Source organism: Malus domestica, chromosome 14, assembly GCF_042453785.1.
Source record: "Malus domestica chromosome 14, GDT2T_hap1".
Lineage (NCBI taxonomy): Eukaryota > Viridiplantae > Streptophyta > Magnoliopsida > Rosales > Rosaceae > Malus > Malus domestica.
In genome coordinates, this window is record NC_091674.1 from 30261073 (window position 1) to 30287626 (window position 26554).

The 26554-nt window shown below is 40.6% G+C and overlaps 3 protein-coding genes across 4 annotated transcripts; all 3 read left to right on the forward strand.

The window, feature by feature from the left end:
* Positions 1-6495: 6495 nt before the first annotated feature.
* On the forward strand, positions 6496-18217 carry LOC103431355 (geranylgeranyl transferase type-2 subunit beta 1-like). Of its 2 annotated transcripts, XM_070812071.1 has the most exons (11): positions 6496-6651; positions 6878-6930; positions 7076-7189; positions 7356-7462; positions 15817-15908; positions 16243-16408; positions 16517-16577; positions 16745-16820; positions 17076-17172; positions 17777-17815; positions 18040-18217. In XM_070812071.1, the coding sequence occupies exons 4-9, from the start codon at positions 7443-7445 to the stop codon at positions 17168-17170; spliced, it is 510 nt and encodes a 169-aa protein (XP_070668172.1). In that variant the 5' UTR covers positions 6496-6651; positions 6878-6930; positions 7076-7189; positions 7356-7442; the 3' UTR covers positions 17171-17172; positions 17777-17815; positions 18040-18217. The 2 variants fall into 2 exon arrangements, with proteins under 2 accessions (XP_070668172.1, XP_070668173.1); XM_070812072.1 differs by lacking the exons at positions 6496-6651; positions 6878-6930; positions 7076-7189; positions 7356-7462; positions 15817-15908 and adding an exon at positions 15943-16112.
* A 1005-nt stretch (positions 18218-19222) lies between these two features.
* LOC139191280 (uncharacterized) lies at positions 19223-20191 on the forward strand. Its single transcript, XM_070811860.1, has 2 exons — positions 19223-19588; positions 19673-20191. Exons 1-2 carry the CDS (start codon positions 19223-19225, stop codon positions 20189-20191), a joined length of 885 nt encoding a protein of 294 aa, XP_070667961.1.
* A 6-nt stretch (positions 20192-20197) lies between these two features.
* Positions 20198-22136, forward strand: LOC114820953 (early nodulin-like protein 6). Its single transcript, XM_029092319.2, has 4 exons — positions 20198-20347; positions 21205-21316; positions 21598-21897; positions 22018-22136. The coding sequence occupies exons 1-4, from the start codon at positions 20198-20200 to the stop codon at positions 22134-22136; spliced, it is 681 nt and encodes a 226-aa protein (XP_028948152.2).
* Positions 22137-26554: the final 4418 nt, after the last annotated feature.

Sequence of the window (26554 nt, forward strand, 5' to 3'; positions counted from 1 at the left end):
CCATTGCATCTATATATATATATATATATATATATATATATATGTAAGGAAGAACATTCGAAGCATTGTCAGATTTCGGAGGCCTAGAAGAGAACTATTTATTGAGAGAGTGAGTTCCAACATTGTTTGCACTTATAAGCAATTGGGCTAACTCTTGATGAATATCGTCTTTGCTGATGAATAATCAAGCTCTCTTACTTCAATACCTGCTGCAATGGCAGCATGGTTTATATACAAGTTTACAAGCATGCAATAAACAATAATACTGTCCTTAACCCTTGCTGTACTGACAGCATGGTTTATATACAAGTTTAATACACGCATGCAATAAATAATACAGGTGGCAGAAACCATGTGAAGTATTCCTTCTGTCAGGTTGTGCAGCTAAGTATTCCTTCTGTCAGGTTGTGCAGCAAGTGGATTGCAGCTGGAAGGTTGAGGTTGAATTGGTGGTGCTGTCGTGGACCTTGCTGTCGTAGACCTTTCTTTAGGGTTTGGAGTTTTGTGTGAACTGGGTTTATCATGCCCCCGCAAGCTGACGGGGCGTTGACGAACGGGAAGCTTGGAGATAAGATAATGGAAACGGACAGAGGACCAACCCTTGGTTAAAAAATCAGCAATTTGATCTGTGGTAGCCACATAACCAACCTCTAGTTCCTTGCGAATGACCTTTTCCCTTATGTAGTGATAATCCACTTCAACATGGCGCATGCGAGCTTGATAAACAGGATTGGAAGCAACAGCAATGGCGCTGATATTGTCACACCAGAGACGAGGTGGCTGTAATGGTAGATATAAATCACGGAATAGATTTCGAAACCATGATAGATGGGCAGAAGTATAGGCAAGTTGACGATACTCTGCCTCTGTGCTGGACCGGGACACTCCACGTTGCTTTTTCGAACTCCAGGAAATTAAATTATCTCCAAGAAATATGCAGTGACCTCCAGTGGAACGACGGTCATCAGGGTCGCCGGCGTAGTCAGCGTCAGCGAAGGCAGTTAGAGTGAGGGGACTGGGTTTATAAATTAAGCCATGATCATGTGTGCCTTTCAAATACCGTAAGATGCGTTTGACTGCAGCCCAATGTGCAGTAGTTGGAGAGTGCATGAACTGACACACTTGGTTGACAGCGTAAGCAATATCAGGACGTGTAAATAGAAGATATTGAAGGGCGCCCACAACACTGCGAAAAGAAGATCCATCTGAGAGAGGCTCTCCATCATATAAACTCAAGCGTTTACCACTGGGAACTGGCGTTGAGATGGGCTTGGCGTCATCCATATTAGTTGTCTGTAGAAGCTCCAAAATATACTTGGATTAAGTGAGATAGAAAGCAGAAGGCGTCCGTGAAACCTCCATCCCCAAGAAGTAGTGTAAGGGCCCAAGATCTTTCATTGCAAAATGAGTACCAAGCTGCGTGATAAACTGAGACAAGTGAGCATTGCTGTTCCCCGTGATTAATATGTCATCCACATAGATAAGAAGATAAATGATTGTTGAGCCGTCAAAATAGGTGAAGAGAGACGAGTCAGCTTGGGAAGCAGTGAAGCCCAAGTCTTCGAGTTTCTGGGAAAAACATTGAAACCAAGCACGGGGTGCTTGTTTTAAACCATATAGGGATCGTCTAAGTCGACACACATGAGAGGGAAACTGTGGATCAATGAAATCGGCAGGTTGGCGCATATAAACTTCCTCATTCAACGTGCCATGAAGGAATGCATTTTGAACATCAAGCTGGCGGATAGGCCACTGAAAATGAAGAGCAATAGAGAGAATGAGCCGAATTGTGGCATGTGTGACCACCGGACTGAAGGTTTCCCAGAAATCAATTCCCTCTTGCTGATGAAAGCCATTGGCAACTAGTCTCGCTTTAAAACGCTCGATGGAACCATCAGATTTCTTTTTGATGCGATACACCCATTTATTAGGTAATACATTCATAGAAGACTTGTAGGGTACCAAAGTCCAAGTGCCAGTACGCTGTAAAGCGTTGAATTCTTCTGCCATTGCTTGGCGCCATTGGGTAGACTTATTGGCCTGTGAGAAACATGTGGGCTCAACCAAAGTATTAGTAATGTTAGTGATGCAAGCATATCTTGGATTGGGTTTTCGAATTCCTTGTTGACCACGTGTGATCATGGGATGAGTGGATGGAGCAATAGGAAAAGTGATGTTGGCAGGTTCAATATTCACGTGAGTAGTCAGAGTTGGTGAGTGAGAATGGGAGGCTGGAATAGATAAGGGAAGGGTAGTATGGGAAACCGTGGTAGGTAGTGGTAGGGGGTGAGGGAGAGAGGTGGCGACAATGGGGTTTTGAAGGGAAGGAGGGGTCCGTGGGTTCGGATGTGGTTGGGTGTAATGGAAGGTATCAATATCCAGGACATGGTCCAACTGACTAAGGTTTGACAAGGTCGGAGGAACAAGTTCTTTATATGGAAAACTCTTTTCATTGAAAACAACATGACGAGACAGAAAAGACTTGCCAGTGGTAGGATCATAACATTTATAACCTTGATAATTTAATGAGTATCCTAAGAAAATGCATTGTTTAGATTGAAACTTAAGTTTAGTATCAGTGTATGGACGTAAATAGGGAAAACAAGCACAGCCAAATACCTTGAGAAAATCATACTGTGGTGATTTTGAAAACAGTTTTTGGAAAGGAGAGATGCCATTCAATATTTTGGTAGGAAGACGATTAATGAGATAATTTGCAGTTTGAAAAGCGTCATCCCAAAAAGTGTGAGGAAGAGACGCATGAGCAAGTAAAGTTAAGCCAATTTCAACAAGATGACGATGTTTGCGTTCCACGAGACCGTTTTGCTCGGGATGATGAGGACAACTGAGTCTATGATGAATGCCATGTTGAGTGAAAAAGTGTTTAAAAGAAGAATTGACAAACTCGCCTCCACCATCAGATTGAAAAAATTTAATTTTGGTGTTGAACATATTTTCTGTAAGCTTTTTAAAATTAACAAAGGTTTGATAAACATCAGATTTTAACTTTAAAGGATAGAGCCATGCATATCGAGAAAAATCATCGACAAAAACAACATAATACTTGTAACCATTAATGGAATAAGAAGGAGAAATCCATACATCTGAATGTATTAATTCCAAAGGAAATGATGACTGGGAAGAGGATAAATTAAATGGCAACTTATGACTTTTGCCGAGGGGACATGATGAACAAAAGTCGTAGGTTGCATTACCAGTTAATGGTAATATATTTTTGGAAATTAGATTACGTAAAACATAAATTGCAGGATGACCCAACCTAGAATGCCAAGTAGCATCCGACACTCTAACACCGACAAATGCAGAGACTCCATTGTTGACCACAGAAGAACTTGAAAATGGATAAAAACCATTTTTACTCCGGCCTTGCAAAAGCATCTTCCCCGTTTGAAGGTCCTGAACACGGTAGGAATTGGGATATAAGGTCAGTGAACAATGATTGTCTTTGGTAAATTGATTGATGGAAATAACATTAGTAGAAGCATTAGGGCAGTGAAGGGTGTTGGGAAGGGTAAAGGAGTGATTGGGTGTGTGAATAATAGAAGTGCCAACATGAGAAATGTGCAAACCTGATCCATCCACCACACCATTAACATTGTCAGTGCCATTGTAAGGACGAGGATTCGAAACCTGATTCAAATCATGAGTGATATGTGCATTGGCTCCAGAGTCAAAAAGCCAGTTTTGAATGCCAGAGGGAGAAGCAGACGCCGGAGACGGTGCAGCAGCAGCATAAGCTTGGAGACGTGGAGCAGGAACACATCCTTCATAGGCCATATTGAGGCGATTGAAACAATCGATGGCAGAATGGCCGTGACGACGACATATTTGGCATTGGATACGGCCACCAGATTGGGTTGGAGAAGGAGGAGCACCAAGAATGCCATAATGGGTTTGTCGGGGTGGAGGAGCATGGTGTTCTTGGCCTTGTGGACGAGGAGGAAACTGGCCACGGCCGCCATTGAAGTGACCACGGCCTCCTCGAAAAGCACCGCGACCACGAGAAGGTCCTGAACTACCTCATCCAGCAGCAAGGGCAGTGGGCCCATTTTCAAACACAGTATGAAGCTTTTGACGTCTCTCTGCACCAAGAAGAAGAGCCTCAAAGGCACTGTAAGTGATGGCCTCATCCCTTGCTTGTGCAGAAGCAACAATACTCTCATAAGCAGGCCCAACATTATTTAAAATAATGGCAACAAGATCAGAGTCAGTCACAGGAGAACCAGAGAGGGAGAGAGTGTCAGCAAGACCATTAATACGATCAAGAAACTCAGCAATAGAGGAATCACCACGATGGGTATTCATAAGCTCACTACGCAATTGGAGGAGACGACCAGTAGACTGAGAAACATACCTGTCTCGTAAACAAGTCCATGCAGAATGAGAACTTGTCTTATTAATAAGAGAGGCAAGAACGGTGGGATGAACCGAACTGTTGATCCAAGAGAGGACCATAGCATCGTGTTGAATCCATGCATCAAAGTCAGGATTGACTTTATCAGTGAGTTGGCCATCATCATCCTGCAAGAAGGCAGGAGGACATTGGTTGGTTCCATCAACAAAGGACACCAGATTCCTGCTTCGAAGCAAGGGCAACATCTGGGCATGCCATAGGGGATAGTTGGTACGATCCAACTTTATAGTCAGAAAGTTGGAAGCATTTGGAAGAGAGGGAATAGCAACGGGAGTTGAGGGATTTAAACTGGACGCCATGAGAGAGAGAAGAGAAAAAAATTAAAGCTTTTGGTCGTTAGACTGTTAGCTCTGTGATACCATGATGAATATCGTCTTTGCTGATGAATAATCAAGCTCTCTTACTTCAATACCTGCTGCAATGGCAGCATGGTTTATATACAAGTTTACAAGCATGCAATAAACAATAATACTGTCCTTAACCCTTGCTGTACTGACAGCATGGTTTATATACAAGTTTAATACACGCATGCAATAAATAATACAGGTGGCAGAAACCATGTGAAGTATTCCTTCTGTCAGGTTGTGCAGCTAAGTATTCCTTCTGTCAGGTTGTGCAGCAAGTGGATTGCAGCTGGAAGGTTGAGGTTGAATTGGTGGTGCTGTCGTGGACCTTGCTGTCGTGGACCTTTCTTTAGGGTTTGGAGTTTTGTGTGAACTAGGTTTATCAACTCTTACTATATTACCAATTTGTTTTATGGTGGAATCTCAACTTCTTAGCATATTGTGTTACGACCTAGCTCGACATCTTCTACCATGCATAGAGAGAACTAACAGAAATGGAATACTCAATATTCATTAACTGTTTTCCTTCTGGTACAGGCTTGCTATTTATAGTGAGTTTCCACTAACCTTCTAACTAACTAACCATCTTTCCACAACAATTCCCAACTAATTTTGCCACCTGTCATAGTCTCCTAACAATAACCCCCCCTCGAAACCGAGCTTACAAATCACAAACTCAACAATACAAACAACACAGATTGAACTAACTTGCAACAACAGAAATCTGGTACTCAATACAGAAAGCGGTTGGGCTGATTTTCTTGTCACAGATCAGCCAACCAAGTGCCTTCTTCTTCTTCTTCTTCTTCTTCTTCTTCAGATTTCTTATTCCTTTTACTCATTAGTGTTTTCAAAGATTGCTTTTATACGTAACGTACGTGTACTGTGAAGGATATTAGAGGACCATCATATCACAGTGTACTCAATACACTATTAGTATCTACCTTAGTTGTTAAGTATTGGTAGATAGGGTTGTTATGTAATAGTGATGACTAGGCAATAGATAGTTATTTATATGTCTATATCCTTTTGTACAATGTACAAGTAACAAGGTCAACCCACTCATCACTTGACAGGGTGCAAGGGAAGTGCTCCACTTCACTCGATTTATGTTGTCCACATGAAAATTCGTCACACGTGATGTGTGTTGAGAATATGAATCTCACATCGAAGAAATAAGAACACGTGCTTATAAGTAATTGGACTAACTCTATTAAAAAACATTAATTAGGTGGACAAGAATAGTAATCCAACACGAGTACTCCATTTTTGTTATAGAAATAGAGGATTACATAAGTAATCTCAAGATGTATTAAAATTCTATTATTACATCTCGAATCAAGTAACCAAGACTATAAAGTTCGCAACAAAAAAGTGCTCACAAAAGGTGACCACAAAGAAACATATTCAGAATTGATACTTATGACTCATTTGAAATTATTTTACATAGAATGTACTTTTTACTCACAAGTGTTTTTACTTAAAGTAGTTTTATAAGACAAACATTCTATAAAAAATCCCAGAGTTTTATATATAAAAAAAAAAAATTACTCAAAGTCTATTTCTCCAGAAAACGCTTCTATAACTCATAGTGCTTCTATATTAAAATATCAAACTTAAGTTTAAAAAAGCGTTTGTGAACTTTTTTTGAGAAATCCGCTGAACTAGTCACTCAGCCCACAAAACATAAATTCGGACTAGTCCCCCTTTAAGAAAATCCCACACCGCAGCAGCCCAGCCCACATCCCTTCACTCTGCACTCTCTGTGTTCGTCATTCTTTCTTTTTCCCAGTCGTCTTCCTCCTCCTGCGCCTGTATCCTAATAAATCTTCTTCATCTTCTTATCAGATGAATCGGTTTTTCCATGACCAGGTAATTTTCTTTGCATTTGGAAATTGTTTCGTGATTCAGCCGACATTTATTCCACTGCATTCCATTTTTCTTGTGCTTGAATTTGATATTAATATTGCTTCTTAAACTTTCATATTTCCTGGATTTAGGTTGATTAATCTTTTTTTTATATTTAGTATTAGCTTGCCCCCATTACCAATTTACTAAAGGTCATATCTTTGCTTAAATTTGAGATATTTATCAACAGATGGGGAGCTGGTTGCCCAGAAACATGTTCAATTCATTCTCTCAGTCGAAAAGGTCTGTCTTTTAATCCACATTCAATCAAAATTTTTTTCTTTTGTATATATGTGTGTCTATGTATTTATATAGAGTGTTTATATGTTTGAATATATATGTATGTGTATGTGTCCGTATAATAGTGACATGGTGACAATGTATTCAGAAGAGGGACTCTTTGGAGGCTGTGGCAATGGAGCATCCAAGAATGAATGGGGAATATTGGTGTTTAACAATTCTTGATCTCCTCGGAAAGCTTCAGGCGGTCGATGTTGATGAGGTTGTTTCGTGGGTTCTCCAGTGCCAGCATGACTCAAGTTGTTACATTATATAGAATTCTTAGCTCAAAAGCACTAACTAGTTACTAGTGTTTTGTTCTTCATTGGTTGTTTATTGATTTAGAGTTTGAGAGAAAATGATGACACGATACAGCTTCATATATGCAGGTGGGTTCGAAGGTAACATTGGGCACGAGCCACATGTACAATACACCTTAAGTGCCGTGCAGGTTTTGGCCTTATTTAACAAGATTGATGTTCTGGATGCTGACAAGGTTGCAATTTGTATCCTTGTAGCACATCTATTTGTAAAATTCCAAATAAATCTTCATTTCCCTAAATGTATGCATTTTTAATTTGAATGGTGTACTAAACAACAACAACAACAACAACAAAGCCTTTTCCCACTAAGTGGGGTCGGCTATATGAATCCTAGAACGCCATTGCGCTCGGTTTTGTGTCATGTCCTCCGTTCGATCCAAGTACTCTAAGTCTTTTCTTAGAGTCTCTTCTAAAGTTTTCCTAGGTCTTCCTCTACCCCTTCGGCCCTGAACATCTGTCCCGTAGTCACATCTTCGAACCGGAGCGTCAGTCGGCCTTCTTTGCCCATGTCCAAATCACCGGAACCGATTTTCTCTCATCTTTCCTTCAATTTTCCCTTGAGCTTCAGTGGCCTACGACGGTCACATAACACGCCGGATGCACTCTTACACTTCATCCGTCCAGGTCGTATTCTATGGTTGAGATCTCCATCTAATTCTCCGTTCTCTTGCAAGATAGATCCTAGGTAGCGAAAACGGTCGCTTTTTGTGATCTTCGCTAGATTGCTCCGGTCATTAGTGTGGATAAGTATATAAATGGATAGAGATAGGAAAGCAAACACAAGATGTACGTGGTTCACCCAGATTGGCTACGTCCACGGAATAGAAGAGTTCTCATTAATTGTGAAGGGTTTACACAAGTACATAGGTTCAAGCTCTCCTTTAGTGAGTACAAGTGAATGATTTAGTACAAATGACATTAGGAAATATTGTGGGAGAATGATCTCGTAATCACGAAACCTCTAAGTATCGGAGTGTGGTGTCGTCTTGACTTGCCTTATCTGTCTCATAGGTAGATGTGGCATCTTCTCTGGAAGTACTCTTCCTCCATCCAGGGGTGGTATCTTTAACTGGTGGAGATGCACAAGGTAATGTATCAATTTCACTTGAAGCTTACTTGTAGTTTCAGGCTTGGTCAAGCGCGATACAAACCATGTAGTAGGAGTCCCCCAAGTCGCCGAGCTAGGGGGTCTGCTGAAAGAGGTGACAGACAAGGTAAGCAATCAGAGCTCCGACTGATTGTTCACCTTCTCCCCATCTTGCAGCAGCATGAAGGATAAAGAGAAGAAAAATGAGAAGAGATGATATGAGATACTTTTGCTTTTGAAGAAGTAACGTTCCACAGGCTTATTCTTGAACTGAGCTGGAGAGTTTTTTGGTTTCCTCCAGAGTATAAGGCCGACTGAAGAATTTGAGGGTCAAAACAAGTCCATCAAATCTAGAGTACGTTCGACCCTGCTGATATGGGATACTTTTGCTTTTGACAGAGTAATGGATGTATCGGCACGTGTGCTGTTACGCTTGTCTCCACATGCTTCCTTGTATCCTTCGCACTTGCCCTATCTGTTCCTCAAGCAGATGCGGAATCTTCCCTGGAAACATAAGATGTTGAAGATGAGTACTCGAGAGCAATGCCAGGTAAGTAATCAGGTAAGGGGTTCCAGGCAGTCAGTTCCTGGCTGGAAGCTTGATTCCAAGTGCTGACTGATTGCTCTCTTTCTCCTTGTCTTGCAGGTAAAAACAAGGCCAAAAGAAAAGACAGGGAAAAAGCATGATATGGGATACTCTTGCTTTTAACCCTGATGATATGAGATATTCTTGCTCTAGTATAGCTTGTTTGCAGAGGTATTATCGGGGGGAAAGAAAGCTGAATATTTCGAAAGGCTTCGTTGGGAGTGCCCTCTCAGATATGATGAAGGGTTGAGCATTTTTGCAAGTCTGCCTGTCCGTTGGGGATGGAGGTCGACATATATAGGAGTCTCCCTAACAACAAGTAGTAATGCTATTCCTTTACCCTGCTTGGTCATAGCACAGTAGTGGGAGCTGCCAGTTTCACATGTTTTAACTCTGTCAGAGCACTTTGAAAAAGTGGTCTGTGGTATATGGCTCTCGAGATTCGGAGAACGATGCCTCTTCGATTTTTGAGAAAGCAATCATGCTGGGGGTCTGACTCTCAAGATTCGGAGAGCAGTGTCTCTTCGATTTTTGAGGAAGTAATCATGTTGGGAGTCTGGCTCTCGAGATTCGGAGGGCGGTGCCTCTTCGATTTTGGAGCAAGCAATCTTGTTGGGAGTGTTGTCTCGAATGTGAGTAAAGGTTGGGCATGTTTGCTAGTCTACCTTGCCACGAAGCACAAAGGTTGACACACAGGGACTTTCCAATTATCCAGCAATGGTACTGTTCCTTTACCCTCTCTTCGATTTTGAGAAAGTAGTCATGTTGGGAGTCTGGCTCTTTAGATTCAGAGGACGGTGCCTCTTCGATTTTGGAGCAAGCAATCTTGTTGGGAGTGTTTTCTCGAATGTGAGTAAAGGTTGGGCATGTTTGCTAGTCTACCTTGCCACGAAGCACAGAGGTTGACACACAGGGACTTTCCAATTATCCAGCAGTGGTACTGTTCCTTTACCCTTGTGGGTAATAATATGGTAACTAGACCTTCAAAATTTATGTGTCTAAACTTTGTTAGTGCTGTTTCTTTGCTATTCTTTTACCTTTCTTGGTCAGAGCGATGTAGTGGGAGCTGCAAGCTTCACGTGCTCAACTTTGGCAAAGTTATCTGTGGTACCCATGAGTTATTGTTGCGTGTGGGAAGTGAGTGATTGAACAGTAAGATTCATGTGCTTTCTACTTCACCAGAAGTCTTCGACAGAATGCCCATAATTTCTGCAAAGCTAAGTGTGTGTGACAGGTGCTGACAAGGCTAGAAAAGTAGGTGCCTCTTTGATTTCTGAGATCGGCCCTCGTGGTCTATGAGCAGCCCAGCTTTTGAGAAAGCGAGCGCCTCTTCGATTGATTCGGAGAACGATGCCTCATCGATTTTTGAGAAAGCAATCATGCTGGGGGTCTGGCTCTCGAGATTCGGGGAGCAGTGTCTCTTCGATTTTTGAGAAAGTAATCATGTTGGGAGTCTGGCTCTCGAGATTCGGAGAGCGGTGCCTCTTTGATTTTGGAGCAAGCAATCTTGTTGGGAGTGTTTTCTCGAATGTGAGTAAAGGTTGGGCATGTTTGCTAGTCTACCTTGCCACGAAGCACAGAGGTTGACACACAGGGACTTTCCAATTATCCAGCAATGGTACTGTTCCTTTACCCTCTCTTCGATTTTTAAGAAAATAGTCATGTTGGGAGTCTGGCTCTTTAGATTCGGAGGACGGTGCATCTTCGATTTTGGAGCAAGCAATCTTATTGGGAGTGTTTTCTCGAATGTGAGTAAAGGTTGGGCATGTTTGCTAGTCTACCTTGCCACGAAGCACAGAGGTTGACACACAGGGACTTTCCAATTATCCAGCAGTGGTACTGTTCCTTTACCCTTGTGGGTAATAATATGGTAGCTAGACCTTCAAAAATTTATGGGTCTAAACTTTGTTAGTGCTGTTTCTTTGCTATTCTTTTACCCTTCTTGGTCAGAGCGATGTAGTGGGAGCTGCAAGCTTCACGTGCTCAACTTTGGCAGAGAACTTTGGCAAAGTTATCTGTGGTACCCATGAGCTATTGTTGCGTGTGGGAAATGGGTGATTGAACAGTAAGATTCATGTGTTTTCTACTTCCTCAGAAGTCTTTGACAGAATGCCCATAATTTCCGCAAAGCTGAGTGTGCGTGTGACAGGTGCTGACAAGGTTGGAAAAGTAGGTGCTTCTTCGATTTCTGAGATCGGCCCTCGTGGTCTCTGGGGAGCCCAGCTTTTGAGAAAGCGAGCGCCTCTTCGATTTCTGAGATCGGCCTTCGTGGTCTTTGAGCAGCCCAACTTTTGAGAAAGCAAACACCTCTTCGATTTCTGAGATCAACCCTCGTGATCTCTAAGTAGCCCAACTTTTGAGAAAGCAAACGCCTCTTCGATTTCTGAGCAGGCGCCTCTTCGATTTCTGAAGCTCCGTCGAGTGCAGATTTTTATAGGGGCTATCATTAAGTTCCAAAGCACACTTGAATCTCCACCAGTAGAAGCTTCATTCTTGCACTTCTAAGATCTTGATTTGTCCGACCTCTTCTCTCTTCAACACCTTTGAAAATGTCTGGCCCCTCCGACCGTCGTTTTGACTTGAACCTTGTTGAAGAGGCAGCCCCGCCTTCTCCAGACAACATATGGCGCCCATCCTTCGTCTCCCCTACTGGTCCTCTTACCGTTGGGGATTCCGTGATGAAGAATGATATGACCGCTGCGGTGGTGGCCAGGAACCTTCTCACTCCCAAAGATAACAGACTACTTTCCAAACGGTCTGATGAGTTAGCTGTTAAGGATTCGCTGGCTCTCAGTGTTCAGTGTGCAGGTTCTGTGTCTAATATGGCCCAACGCCTATTTGCTCGAACCCGCCAAGTTGAATCATTGGCGGCTGAAGTGATGAGTCTCAAACAGGAGATTAGAGGGCTCAAGCATGAGAATAAACAGTTGCACCGGCTCGCACATGACTATGCTACAAACATGAAGAGGAAGCTTGACCAGATGAAGGAAACTGATGGTCAGGTTTTACTTGATCATCAGAGATTTGTGGGTTTGTTCCAAAGGCATTTATTGCCTTCGTCTTCTGGGGCTGTACCGCGTAATGAAGCTCCAAATGATCAACCTCTGATGCCTCCTCCTTCTAGGGTTCTGTCCAGTACTGAGGCTCCAAATGATCCCCCTCCGGTGCCTTCTCTTTCTGGGGCTCTACCGACTGCTGAGACTTCTCCTAAGCAACCTTTGTGAAGGCTCCCTCTTGTGTGTTTATTTTGACTCATGTATATGTACATATTTGTAGCTTATCGGGAATATCAATAAATAAGCTTTCCTTCATTTCAACGTATTGTGTTAAATACACCAAAGCCTTCTTCGCTAAGTTCTTTGAATTTTCTTTTGTTGAAGCTTGTATGTTGAAGCTTGTATGTTGAAGCTTTCTGAGTGGAGCATGTAGGTTGGGGTAGTGTTCCCTTAATTTCCCGAGTGAGGAAAACTTCTCGGTTGGAGACTTGGAAAATCCAAGTCACTGAGTGGGATCGGCTATATGAATCTTAGAACGCCATTGTGCTCGATCCTGTGTCATGTCCTTCGTTAGATCCAAGTACTCTAAGTCTTTTCTTAGAGTCTCTTCCAAAGTTTTCCTAGGTCTTCCTCTACCCCTTCGGCCCTGAACCTCTGTCCCATAGTCGCATCTTCTAATCGGAGCGTCAGTAGGCCTTCTTTGCACATGTCCAAACCACCGTAACCGATTTTCTCTCATCTTTCCTTCAATTTCGGCTACTCCTACTTTACCCCGGATATCCTCATTCCTAATCTTATCCTTTCTCGTGTGCCCACACATCCAACGAAGCATCCTCATCTCCGCTACACCCATTTTGTGTACGTGTTGATGTTTCACCGCCCAACATTCTGTGCCATACAGCATCGCCGGCCTTATTGCCGTCCTATAAAATTTTCCCTTGAGCTTCAGTGGCATACGGCGGTCACACAACACGCCGGATGCAGTCTTCCACTTCATCCATCCAGCTTGTATTCTATGGTTGAGATCTCCATCTAATTCTCCGTTCTTTTGCAAGATAGATCCTAGGTAACGAAAACGGTCGCTCTTTGGTATTTCTTGATCTCCGATCCTCACCCCTAACTCGTTTTGGCCTCCATTTGCACTGAACTTGCACTCCATATATTCTGTCTTTGATCGGCTTAGGCGAAGACCTTTAGATTCCAACACTTCTCTCCAAAGGTTAAGCTTTGCATTTACCCCTTCCTGAGTTTCATCTATCAACACTATATCGTCTGCGAAAAGCATACACCAAGGAATATCATCTTGAATATGTCCTGTTAACTCATCCATTACCAACGCAAAAAGGTAAGGACTTAAGGATGAGCCTTGATGTAATCCTACAGTTATGGGAAAGCTTTCGGTTTGTCCTTCATGAGTTCTTACGGCAGTCTTTGCTCCTTCATACATATCCTTTATAGCTTGGATATATGCTACTCGTACTCCTTTCTTCTCTAAAATCCTCCAAAGAATGTCTCTTGGGACCCTATCATACGCTTTTTCCAAATCTATAAAGACCATGTGTAAATCCTTTTTCCCATCTCTATATCTTTCCATCAATCTTCGTAAGAGATAGATTGCCTCCATGGTTGAGCGCCCTGGCATGAACCCGAATTGGTTGTCCGAAACCCGTGTCTCTTGCCTCAATCTATGCTCAATGACTCTCTCCCAGAGCTTCATTGTATGACTCATTAGCTTAATACCCCTATAGTTCATGCAATTTTGTACGTCACCCTTATTCTTGTAGATAGGCACCAAAGTGCTCGTTCGCCACTCATTTGGCATCTTCTTCGTTTTCAAAATCCTATTGAAAAGGTCAGTGAGCCATGTTATACCTGTCTCTCCCAAAAGTTTCCACACTTCGATTGGTATATCGTCTGGGCCTATTGCTTTTTTATGTTTCATCTTCTTCAAAGCTACAACCACTTCTTCCTTCCGGATTCGACGATAAAAAGAGTAGTTTCTACACTCTTCTGAGTTACTCAACTCCCCTAAAGAATCACTCATTTCATGTCCTTCATTGAAAAGATTATGAAAATAACCTCTCCATCTGTCTTTAACCGCGTTCTCTGTAGCAAGAACCTTTCCATCCTCATCCTTGATGCACCTCACTTGGTTTAGGTCCCTTGTCTTCTTTTCCCTTGCTCTAGATAGTTTATAGATATCCAACTCTCCTTCTTTGGTATCTAGTCGTTTATACATATCGTCGTAAGCCGCTAACTTAGCTTCTCTGACAGCTTTCTTCGCCTCTTGCTTCGCTTTTCTATACCTTTCACCATTTTCATCGGTCCTCTCCTTGTATAAGGCTTTACAACATTCCTTCTTAGCCTTCACCTTTGTTTGTACCTCCTCATTCCACCACCAAGATTCCTTTTGGTGTGGGGCAAAGCCCTTGGACTCTCCTAATACCTCTTTTGCTACTTTTCGGATACAACTAGCCATGGAATCCCACATTTGGCTAGCTTCCCCCTCTCTATCCCACACACATTGGGTGATTACCTTCTCTTTGAAAATGACTTGTTTTTCTTCTTTTAGATTCCACCATCTAGTCCTTGGGCACTTCCAAGTATTGTTCTTTTGTCTTACTCTTTTGATATGTACATCCATCACCAACAAGCGATGTTGATTAGCCACGCTCTCTCCTGGTATAACTTTGCAATCCTTACAAGTTATACGATCCCCTTTCCTCATTAGAAGAAAATCTATTTGTGTTTTTGACGACCCACTCTTGTAGGTGATCACATGTTCTTCTCTCTTCTTAAAGAAGGTGTTGGCTAAGAAGAGATCATATGCCATTGCAAAATCCAAGATAGCTTCCCCATCCTCGTTTCTCTCCCCAAAACCATGGCCACCATGAAAACCTCCATAGTTGCCTGTCTCCCTGCCCACGTGTCCATTTAAATCTCCTCCTATAAATAACTTCTCCGTCTGAGCAATTCCTTGCACCAAGTCTCCAAGATCTTCCCAAAATTTCTCCTTCGAACTCGTATCCAACCCTACTTGAGGTGCGTACGCACTAATCACATTGATAAGTTCTTGTCCTATTACAATCTTGATTGCCATGATTCTATCTCCTACCCTCTTGACATCTACAACATCTTGTACCAAGGTCTTGTCCACGATGATGCCAACACCGTTTCTCGTTCTATTTGTGCCCGAATACCAAAGTTTAAACCCTGAGTTTTCTAGATCCTTTGCCTTACTACCAACCCACTTAGTTTCTTGTAGGCACATAATATTTATCCTTCTCCTCACCATAACTTCCACTACTTCCATAGATTTTCCCGTTAAGGTTCCTATATTCCACGTTCCTAAACGCATTTTGCTCTCTTGAACTCTACCCTTCTGTCCTAGCTTCTTCACCCTCCCCTGTCTAATAGGATCAAAGTACTTCTTTTGTGTGTCCCGGGTAAAGTTGATAGGAGCATATGCTCCCAAACAACTTTGAGTGGAGTCGTTCGAAAAGAAGTTTCTATGGCCCCCTTGCTCATTGAGCTACAAGCAACCGCTCTAACAGAAATTACAAAGAAGTTTCTAGATCCTTTGCCTTACTACCAACCCCCTTGCTCATTTGTAGGCACATAATATTTTCTGGGGATGGGTAGGGTGAAATTGATACAATGTAGTCATTTCCAATTTCCTGTGTGTTTTTGCACCTCATATTTGTTGAAGTTACCATCTGTTTATTTGAAACATGATTTAGTAACAAATTGTTTCCATTTCTTGAAACGAAAGAGAAAGTAAACAGTTATAATTTATTTCAGGTTGTCTTATATTGCTATATCGTGTCTCTCATTACTACATCGTTTGGATAAAATCAGTGTGGAGAAGGCCGTGAACTATAGTGTAACTTGTAAAAATCATGTTGGTGGATTTGGATGCACACCTGGTGGGAAGTCTCATGCAGGTCAAAGTATGTTACTTACCATATAGTATGCGTATGAAGCCTTAGTTTCTGATTTGTTGTTTCCTTTTTTCACTCTTCAATGGAAATAGTAGTCATCCTTGCATTGCATCTCTTTTGAATGGAACTGATCTTCACTGTAACTTACGGGGTCCTGAGAAGGCAATGCCAGAATAACTGATCTTTGATGAAATATCAGTCAAACTCCCATGTGTAAGGAAATATTCTTAATCTTGCTTAAACGATCCACATTTGATCCGGGAATGGCATATTTATTCAGTTATACTATCTGGATGACAAAATTAGACTCATTTAAACTTTGTTCTGCCCGTGTCGACTGCAGTTTTCTGTTGTGTGGGTGCTCTTGCTATTATGGGGTCTCTTCATCGTATTGATAAGACCTTCTTGGGTGGTGGTTATGTCAGCAGCAAGTTAATTCTGGAGACATTCTTAACAAAGCAAAAGTTAAACCTGGCGGCCTTAATGGCCGTCCAGAAAAAATTCATGATGTTGGGTTTTTTTTGTTTTGTTTTGTTTTGTTTTTTTTTAAATTGAAACAATTTTGCTTCAGTTAGCATTCTTGTACACTTCCTTACTGCATTTACACTTTGTTTCAGATCTGGTACTCATGGTGGGTTCTTTCTAGTTTGGTCATCATTGACAGAGTTCATTGGATTGGTAAGGAAAAGCTTGTCAAGTTCGTTTTAGACTGCCAGGTTAGGTTACCCTAACAAGCTATATGTACATTTGGGTTATCCCTGTTATCTTATTTCCAGAATGCAATGCTATTCGTGCAACTACTGATTTATCTGAGATGTTGTGGCTAATATCATTGAATATTGCAGGACATTGAAAATGGAGGAATTTCTGACAGACCAGATGACACTGTTGATGTCTACCATACATACTTTGCTGTAGCTGGTATATAAGCTTTGGCGTTACCTTTGTTTGTTTTCCTCATTTCTTCGCCTAATTATTTGTCATCTTTTAAGCTCTAACCTTTCTGGACGTTATAGTTGATGGGTGGTTGGAGCTTCAGAGTTTCCAACTTCATCCAAAAGAGTTGCTAGGATCTGCTTATGACTGGGATAAAATTTCAAATGATTACATGAGATGATTTATGTTCTTCGTGGAGTCTCATTCTTCCACGGTATTGATTAATTAAGGTTGATGCAGGATTTTCCCTTCTTCAATATCCCGGGGTGAAAGCCATAGATCCAGCTTATGCTTTACCAGTTGATGTTGTGAATAGGATTACCTTGGGCAAATAAAGGTTTGTTCTTGCTGCAATTGAATACCTTTTTGCTCTCTTATAATGTCACAATTGCTAGTCCCTATTGTGTTTAGTTTGATGGCTCAATTCAGCTACTTTAAAAAACAATGTACCGCGTTTTACATAATTCAGCTACTTTATGTTTTGCAATACCCCCAGAAACTAGACTTCGATCCCACTTTCTTCCCCGAAACTCAAATTTCACCACTTTACACCTTGGAACTTAATTTTTGTTCCACTTTGCTATTTTCCGTCAAAATACCACTCTCGTCTTTTCTCAAAACCTTTATATACCCGAGCACGAGCCTGCCCTTTTTTCTACTTAAAAGACCCTACTCTCTCTCTCTCTCTTAGAAAGAAACAGGATACCGTGTTGGAAGTTTAGATAGACGGGCCTGGAGGGACACCGATACTGTTTCCAACTTGGTACTTACCACCTGCCCAATCCGTCAGATGTGAGGTTTTATCACAAAAGACCTTGGTATTAGTTAGAGTGGGGTAATCATATTTAAACTCATTACTTTTTCTCTCCCCCACTGATGTGGGTTAGCCAACGTTTTGTTCTGAAAATAATTCGTGTTGCACTGTGTCTCTTAATTCACAGACTAGTGGTGCTTGACGAAAATGCTGAAAAAGATCCAAGGTAAATTAACTCTTAATCAAGTTTCGCTTTAATTAATTTACCAAACCATTGTTTTTCTTTATCGGCACGAACAGTGGTGCTGATATTAATCTGACTGAAATTGAAATGTTAGTTTGTGTTTGGATGGTTCATTAGGAGCATCATATAATGTTAGTATGTGTTACTTTTTAAATTTTGTTTGCAATCTTTTCATTTGATTATTAACCATTAACCTTTTTTTGCAGGTGCCTTCTACTCTTGTAATTTGGAGCTTGAAGCTGTTGAAATGTTAATGATTTATGTATATAATTGTAGGGCACAACCGTATACTCTTGTGTACTTGTTCAGTAATATGACTCAATTAACTACTTAATCAGCAGAGATTGAGGATTAATAAAGTTTTGATTTTTGATTGACGCAGTATTTTGTGCGCGTAGACGAGAATCCCAAATTTTGTACATATACTTTTCTTGTTTCTTAATCCCTAATTTTGTGCATGTACAAGAAGTTTACTCATGCTCCAAGCAACAGATCGATATAGACCTTCCCATTGGGTTAACAAAACCGTGAGGGCGTGGTCGGGGCTCAAAGCGGACAATATCGTGCTACGGTGGAGTTGAGCCAGGGATGTGGTTAGGCCCCTAAGGGGGTGGATTGTAAGATCCCATATCGCCCAGGGGTGAGAATCCTGTAAGTCTTATATGTATATTCTCATCTCTACCTAACACAAGGCCTTTTGAGAGCTCATTAGCTTCGGGTTCCATCGGAACTTCGAAGTTAAGCGGGTTCACGTGAGAGTATTCCCAACGAAGTTAAGCGAGTTTGCGCGAGAGCATTCCCAGGATGGGTGACCCACTGGGAAGTTCTGCTTGCGTGAGTTCTCAGAAACAAAACTGTGAGGACGTGGTCGGGACCCAAAGTGGACAATATTGTGTTACGGCGAAGTCAAGTTCGGGATGTGGTGGGTGTCCGGATTGGGATGTGACATTCTCAATCCTCGGAAGAAGTGAATAACGGTGGCTTGCCACCTGTTGTTCTCTTTTAAAAAAAATAAATTACACCTAAGAATAATTTGTTTGATTGCTAATATGAATAGTTACATTGTGGCCTAATGCTCTCATCGCGAAGAGTTTGCGTCCCAAAGTCCTTTTTGGGCCCAGCAGTAAGCATGCAACCTCCTCCCTTTTAAAGAACAGTAAGCATGCAGCCTCCTCTCTTTAAAGAAGGTTTAGGGCTTACGGTTTTAGGATTTAGGGTTTATGCACCCTCTTTGAACTATTTTACTTTCACATTCTCACAACGCTTTTTGTGATAAATATCCTCTCCATTGTGAAAGCAACCAAAAAAAATGTCAACAGCATTTCACAGTTCACATGATCATTCATGTTAGCTCCCCCATATCATAAGCTCAAACAACTCCACCAATCCATGGTTGCCGCCAGGACGAATATAATCAGTGACCCCTCCCTTGATCTGTACTTTGGCGTCCAACCAGACAGCCTGGCCCCCGATAAGTACAAAAAACTCGATCAGCTACTACCACTGGCATGGTCCCACAATCCCCTCACCACCCTCAAGCTCATTTGTAACCTACGAGACGATTCCAACGCTCGTGGAAAATCTGATGAAAAAGCGTTTTACAGGGCGGCGCTATGGCTCCGCAAGAACCACCCCCGGGCTCTGAAACGCAATGTCGCCTCTATTGCCCGCGGCGAGTATACCAAGTCGGTCGGAACTGTGGATGACCTCGCCCAGATTCTCTACTGCATTACAAGGACCTTGAGAGGTACGAGCGTGACTTGGATTATCGCTTCTTACAATACCGGGTTACGGATCTCTTCGCAGACTATTTAAAAGTCCAATATTCAAAACTTGAAGAAGCAGGAGCCTGTTCGTTACTACGATTGTTTACCTCCTAATATGGGCTCCTCCGTGGACGGCACCACTCGACTGTGCGAAAGCATTGCAAAGACGGTTTTTCCGCGAGAATCGTACCCAGACTACCAAGGCCTCGAGGAGGCCCGTTACTCGTCCGTCGTCCGAGATCGTCTCAGGAAGGAGGTCTTGGTTCCCTTGAATAAGTACTTAGCGTATGAAGAACCTCCGCATCACCAGCCAAAGGGCTGTGATAATAAAAAGCATTTGGAGGAGGTGAATGCAAACCCGAAGAATATTGAGGCCGCTACTTTGCTTCCACATGAGATTGTAGAATATGCAAATGATGGGGAGGTCGGGAAAGCGGCTGAGCTTCAGTGGAAGACAATGGTGGAAGATATCTACTCAAAGCACGGCAAGTTCAAAAACTGCGTGGTTGTTTGCGACGTCTCGCCTTTCGTGGCCAAGCTCTACAGTGGTGTGTTTCGTGGCCTTGGCAGTGTTGGTGTCTCAACTGAGTGAAGAGCCATGGAATGGAAAGGCAATGATCTTAAGTCAAAGTGTGAGTTTGTGAGGAGGATGGATTGCGGCCGGGAAGTTGATTTTCACAAGGTGTTTGATTTATTTCTCCAAGTGGCGGTAAATGAAAATTTGAGGCCAGATCAGATGATCAAGAAGGTGTTTGTGTTGACCGACTACAAATGTTTTGATCGGGCTTGGGCTAGTACTTCTAGTTTTGGGAGTCTGATTACGAGGCTATACAAAACAAGTACAAGGAGAAAGGGTACGGTGATGCAGTGCCACAGATTGTGTTTTGGGAGCTCGAAGCATGGGTGGCCACCACGATTAGTCTTTGTAAAGGACTACCCTATTGTGATTAATTAGCTTTGACCATCTACAACTAGAATAATAAAACCGTTGTCTGTTCTCTATCTTCTTTTCTTTTTGCTCTCTCTATCATTTTGTTGAATGTATTTACTTAGTTAAAATAACTATATATTTAGATTCATATATATTGGATATATCCTAAGATAATTTTATTTTGGACAATTGATAAGATAATCTACACGAAATTCATCTAAATTACGAGAATGGGGATTCGAACTAAGGACATATGTTGCATAGACGAATGCTCTCAACCAACTGATCAGTTCATCCATCTTAAGATAATTGGATGTACAAGTCACTTGCATATATCCTAAGAAATATTGACTCACTCAGCTGCTATTTGAAAAATTGTTACACCAAGTCAAAAGGATATCCTCCAAAATCCAAATCCCTCCACTTCCACCTTTGGCTCCTAAGAATCCTCACAAACCCCTATTTTCCTCAGTAACAAACTTCATCGATCACTCTTTTTAAGTCGATTTGGTGCTCTAACTTGCTCATACACATTACTATTTTATTCTTCCAATTACGCAAGCTAGAGAACAATATTCCAAACTACACATACGTACTCGATGGACTCCTCCAAAGTATTTCTCTTATTTTTTCTTATTTCTAGTATCCAAGTCTTTTTTGTAACTTGTACTCAGTTTGAAGTTGAAGACAAGAGCAATGGATGGGAGGTACCCAAATCAAAAACTGACCAAGATATGTACAACAAATGGGCCTCCAAGAAAAGGTTCAAGGTTGATGACACTATCTGTGAGTACTTTCCCAAAAGAATTTTATTGTCTTAGCAATTTTATTGTGTCGTAGCTACAGACATTAGTTGCACAAGATGAAGTAGGTTTTCGGCCTCTCAGTAGTGGCTAGCTAACCGGTTCGTAAAAGGCATATATCCCTACGTAATTAATAATTGTGCAACTAATATCAATGATTATTCTCAATTTTTTTTTTTTGTGTGCAGTGTCTTATATACCGTTGTATTGTGTAATATATATTTTGGGTTGTAATTTTCTTGTGGATCACTCTTATATATCCAGACTTCAGTTACAAGAAAAACACGGACTCAGTGTTGGTAGTGACCAAGGAAGATTACAAAAATTGCAATTCGGATCAACCGATTTACTTCTCAAACGATGGTTACAGCGTGGTGATACTGGACCGACCCGGTTTGTTCTATTTCATCAGTGGGGTTGCTGGACGTTGTGAGAAAGGCCAGAAGATGATCATCAAAGTCATGGAACCAGTTGCTGTAGGTGCACCTAACCAATCTCCAAAAGACCACAGTGCAACTGACTCACCACCACAGCAGAACGCCTCCAAAAACCATAAGGCCAATGGTGCATTTGCAGTCTCTGCTGCCGTCTCTTCCACATCTATTATCTTATGCATCATAATATCACTCCTTGGGCTCTTTTTCTTCTAAACTAACGCAATTATAAATTCTTATGCATTTGCAGTCTCTGCTGCCGACATTCACCTCTCCCAGACCCTGCGTAAAGCGGGAGCCTTGTGCACTGGGTACGACCTTATTAATCTTCAAATCTTGTTGAAATCTGATACCAAAATTGTGTGGTAGCTAGCTAAGTCCTAGGGGAACTGGATCCTCTCATGAGCTCATGATGGGGATCCTCATAAGTAGCTCATCCGGGCAGTTCAAACTTGATCCAACAACTGCAATTATTATAACTTTTAGAGAGATCTCATGTTTGGAGCCGTTTGATCAAATTTCAACGGCCCGAATGAGTTGCTCAAGAGGATCCCCATCTTGAGCTCAGGAGAGGATCCAGTTCCAGTCCTAGGGAGGCCCATATTTTGTTATTGCCAAATCAAAGACGTATGCTAGTCCATCACTTTTCATTCACATGATACAACGGGATCAAACTTCTACAAGAGCATAACCTTACATGAATTGTGCTAAGGAAATATGTTGTTTGCCCATTTCTTAACGATTCTTGTTTTATTTCTTTTACTTTTCAGAATGTATTGTATAAAAAAGAACAAAAGCAAAAAAGAAAAAACTCTTGAGTATGTTTGAGTAATATTTGAAAGGTTTAATTTCAAACGAGATCAATTTAAAATTGATTTTGGTTTTTGTTATTATTTTTATGTGCATTTTTTCCATCTATTATCCCGGCACCCTTTCTTTGTTCTCATTTGTTGATTCTTTGTTAATTTTGTTTTATTTCAATTTACAATGAAAATTAAAAATGAAATAGTTATCAAAGATGCAAAATATTATGAAAAATAATTATAAACTTTTGCATCTTTTGATAGCATAGCCTGCTTCAAACGCTACCTCTAAGGCAATACATAACATATATACCCGCATAAAGATTCAACATTATGCAAGAATATATGGTCAAAAGATAAGAGAGAATAATAATAATTGAAGCATGATTCTAAAATGTTCGAGAGGCAGAACATGCAGAGCCTCTCATTTGGCAAATCAAAATCTCCCATCACCATAGCCTCCAGTCCAAAAGGGGAAAACTCAAATATTCCAAAAAATAATTCAATTCTCCAAATATGGCAGGTCCTAGTTTTTTTTTTTTTTTTTCTTATTCGCAAATACAGTTTGTTAACACAGAAAAAATGCAGGATTCCAAAGGCTTGTCAAAATTTTTAGGGTTACTATCATCCTAGGGCCAGAAAGAGACCTAATTGGAGCTTAGATAATGGGGTGTCGACACGTGTATATGGAGACTATTGTTTTTTGGGTAAATTTGCTGAATTGGGCACCGCCCCATATGTGGGTGTCGACCTTTAATTGGTTCTCTGATAAAGACGAGGGGGATAAGGATTGTGTGCTGAGGGATGCTTTGAATTCTCCTTTCCTCTCCATGCTTCTTGGCAAGTTGCAAAAATGACATTTTATCCCTAACGTGAGGGATGCTTTGAAATCACCTTCCTCTCCATGCTTCTTGGCAAGTTGCAAAAATGACACATTATCCCTAACGCGAAGGCTAATCCCACACATTCACATTTTCTCTCTATTTACTGAGATGTAAAAAAGATAATCTTCGTAATCATACACATGGCAAGGCAAGTGATTTCCGCGCATTTTTTTTTTTTTACATCTTCTCTTGATTCTAACTATAAATATTATTTTTTATTATTCATTTGGTGGGTAAAGAAAATGTATAGGAGAAAAAAAGGGTGACCAAAAACTATTTTCTAAAAGAAAAAAAATAAAGACTTCAAAGATGGACATAATATATATCACTTAAATCAATCCAAGAATTTAATAACTCTACCCGGAGGAAATTAAACATCATGTAGTAATTGATAAAAGTTAAAGTAGCTAGGGTTATGAAATCTTACGATGGGCGTGGAGCTAAGCACACTCCCCAATCAATACGAGGTACGTATGTGGAAGTGGACTATAGTATTGCATGGCATTAGGGTTTTATACACACGAACATACATACATACATACATATTTATATTCGTGTGTGTGTGTATATATATTTGAGCAAATGGAAAACTGAATACTTCTTGAGAGATGATTTTACACATTTTTTTATGTATGTGTTCTATTTGTTTTAGGCCTTTAAATCGAATAAAGCAAAAGAGAAAAATGGTATGCATAAATCAATTTCCTACTTCTTTTCTTATACTTTTTAACAAAATAGAGACTTTATATTATATGTTTTGTCAGGTTAGAGGCTAACTATAACTACTAATTTAGGCAAATTAATGAGATATTAGAAGAACAAAAAAGGTGGGGTGTGAATATTAGCTCAAGTGACATGAGGTGGGATGGAATGAGCACTTTCATGAAACTTTTGTGGATGTGTATATATGTTTGTATTATTGTCTAGGTATATTATATTTTGGACCAGTGGTCCTGCGTCTGCATGACCATACAGTATTTGAGCTCTTTTATTGATATAATGTGTCTGCTATTAGTTAGAAAAGTAAATTGCTTATAAAAGTTGAAAGAATTAGCTAACACATGGATGGCTGGTATTTGGCCGTGCGGCACTATTGGCCCATAAGGTTGAATAAATTTTGAAATGACAAAATCCTTTTAAAGCCAAATTTTGTGTTAAAACCGAAGAATTTAATGGACAAATTTCAGTTAAATCTCCAAACTATGTCATTAATAAAACAAATCATTATAATTTGAGACGGGAGATCACATTTGGTCGATCAATTAGGACTAGTGCATGCAGTTGCACCTAGTATTACATATGAAATTGTGTAATGTCTATTTGGTATTTTCCTTGAGCATAGTTACTACGGAGGCAAGAGGCTTAACAAATGCCTCAACGAGACAGAGGCACGATAACAGAAACTAGCCAAAGTAGTGTGCGGTCTTCATCTTGCCAATGTGAGAAAAGATTCTTATTAGATTCCCACTGCTTAGCACAAATACGCTTTCTTATGATGATTGGGATACACGAATATATTTTTTACCATGTATTTGCATGGTATAACCATATGATCTTTTGTATATTTTCATAAATACTGCACGGAACTATCTAGATTGTGAATATTTCACATCTCTTACAATATTGCTCATCATTTATCGAGGTGATGGTGACAATGGACTCATGCACCTCTACACTTCTCTAGATGGTTATCTTGTGGTTGGGATCGATCCAAATAAAAGTGGATAGTTTTAAAGGTTCCTGTCATAAGATTAAGAATAAATTAGCATTAGCTAGTTTTAATTTATTTGAATTTTCCTCTTGGAATCAAGTCAAATTCAAGCATGTCGATCACTTTGGCTGTAGCTGCTATTCTGTATAATTGACTTTGCATGCTACTTTGCAAAGGTTGATTTGTCCAATACAACTCTGTAGATGTTTCTATTTCAACCACTCGAATGTTTCACTTACCTTGACTTATGAATATATCTATTATAAGGATCCAAGTGAAGAAAACAGGTATCTAAGTGAAGAGAAGATCAAGGGTCAAACTAAATGATAAAATAGCTATCCAAGTGAAGAGAAGATCAAGGGTCAAACTAAATGACACTTGTCAATAGATTAAAGAAATGAGTTGTTAGAAGTAGTAAAAAGTTGTTAGACCTATGGCTGAGATAAGGAGGTGGAAGATTAGCAGCTAAGGAAAGTGAGAATATATAAACTGAAATTGTAATCATAACAAAATATAAAGGAATAAAAAAATTTCTCTCTCTCTTTCGATCTCTCTCTATTTTCTTCCTCCACATTCTGTGTAGTTTCTCAAGAACATATTCATTGAAGCTTTCTTAATATTCACAAGGTATTAGAGCCCAGAACGTGATCTGGTGCTTCCGCACCTCGATTAACAGTGTTCATTTCTTCTTCTAATCCTCTAATTTGCAAAGCTACTGTGTGATTCTACAACTTGGGCTTTCTCTACTCTCCAAGATCCTCAAGAATCTGTTTTTCTTTGTCTGCCCTCTACGTGTTTGATAAAAAGCGTCTGTGAAAATTTCGACAATGGTGACTGCTGATCAATTGAAGATTGTTCAATCTCCTATCACAAGTCTTGTTTCCACGGTTTCTACTTCAGTTACAGTAAAGCTTAATGACTCCAATTATCTCACTTGGAGTTTCCAAATCAAGTTACTTTTCGAGAGTCATGGTATCATGGGGTTTGCTGACGGATCAAGAAAGTGTCATCCAAGATTTGATGATGATTCTGACATTGAAGGAGTTGAGAAAGATGATTACTTGGTTTGGAAGATGCACGATCATGCACTTATGCAACTGATGATTGCAACGTTGTCTACTACAGCAATGCCATGTGTAATTGGAAGTCAAAGCTCTCATGAGATGTAGGTGAATCTCACTGAAATATTTTCTGCAGTTACCAAAGCCACAATCTTTCAGATGAAAACTGAGCTTCAAAACATCAAGAAAGGGTCTGAATCTGTCTCTGTTTATCTGCAAAAGATCAAAGATGCACGGGATCATCTTGCAGCTGCAGGTGTCATATTTGAAGATGATGATATCATAATTCTGGCTTTGAAAGGACTTCCTGCAGAATTCAACACTTTTC

What these genes read in the sequence shown, in the direction of transcription:
- LOC103431355 (XM_070812071.1), top strand. Translation starts at nt 7,443, where the DNA reads ATGTTCTGGATGCTGACAAG. An exon ending in GAAGTCTCATGCAGGTCAAA is followed by an intron (nt 15,909 to 16,242) that starts GTATGTTACTTA and finishes TGTCGACTGCAG; the next exon opens with TTTTCTGTTGTGTGGGTGCT. An exon ending in TGACAGAGTTCATTGGATTG is followed by an intron (nt 16,578 to 16,744) that starts GTAAGGAAAAGC and finishes TGAATATTGCAG; the next exon opens with GACATTGAAAATGGAGGAAT.
- LOC139191280 (XM_070811860.1), top strand. Translation starts at nt 19,223, where the DNA reads ATGGTTGCCGCCAGGACGAATATAATCAGTGACCCCTCCCTTGATCTG. An exon ending in GGACCTTGAGAGGTACGAGC is followed by an intron (nt 19,589 to 19,672) that starts GTGACTTGGATT and finishes CAAAACTTGAAG; the next exon opens with AAGCAGGAGCCTGTTCGTTA.
- LOC114820953 (XM_029092319.2), top strand. Translation starts at nt 20,198, where the DNA reads ATGGAATGGAAAGGCAATGATCTTAAGTCAAAGTGTGAGTTTGTGAGG. An exon ending in CAGATCAGATGATCAAGAAG is followed by an intron (nt 20,348 to 21,204) that starts GTGTTTGTGTTG and finishes ACTTGTACTCAG; the next exon opens with TTTGAAGTTGAAGACAAGAG. An exon ending in CAAAAACCATAAGGCCAATG is followed by an intron (nt 21,898 to 22,017) that starts GTGCATTTGCAG and finishes ATGCATTTGCAG; the next exon opens with TCTCTGCTGCCGACATTCAC.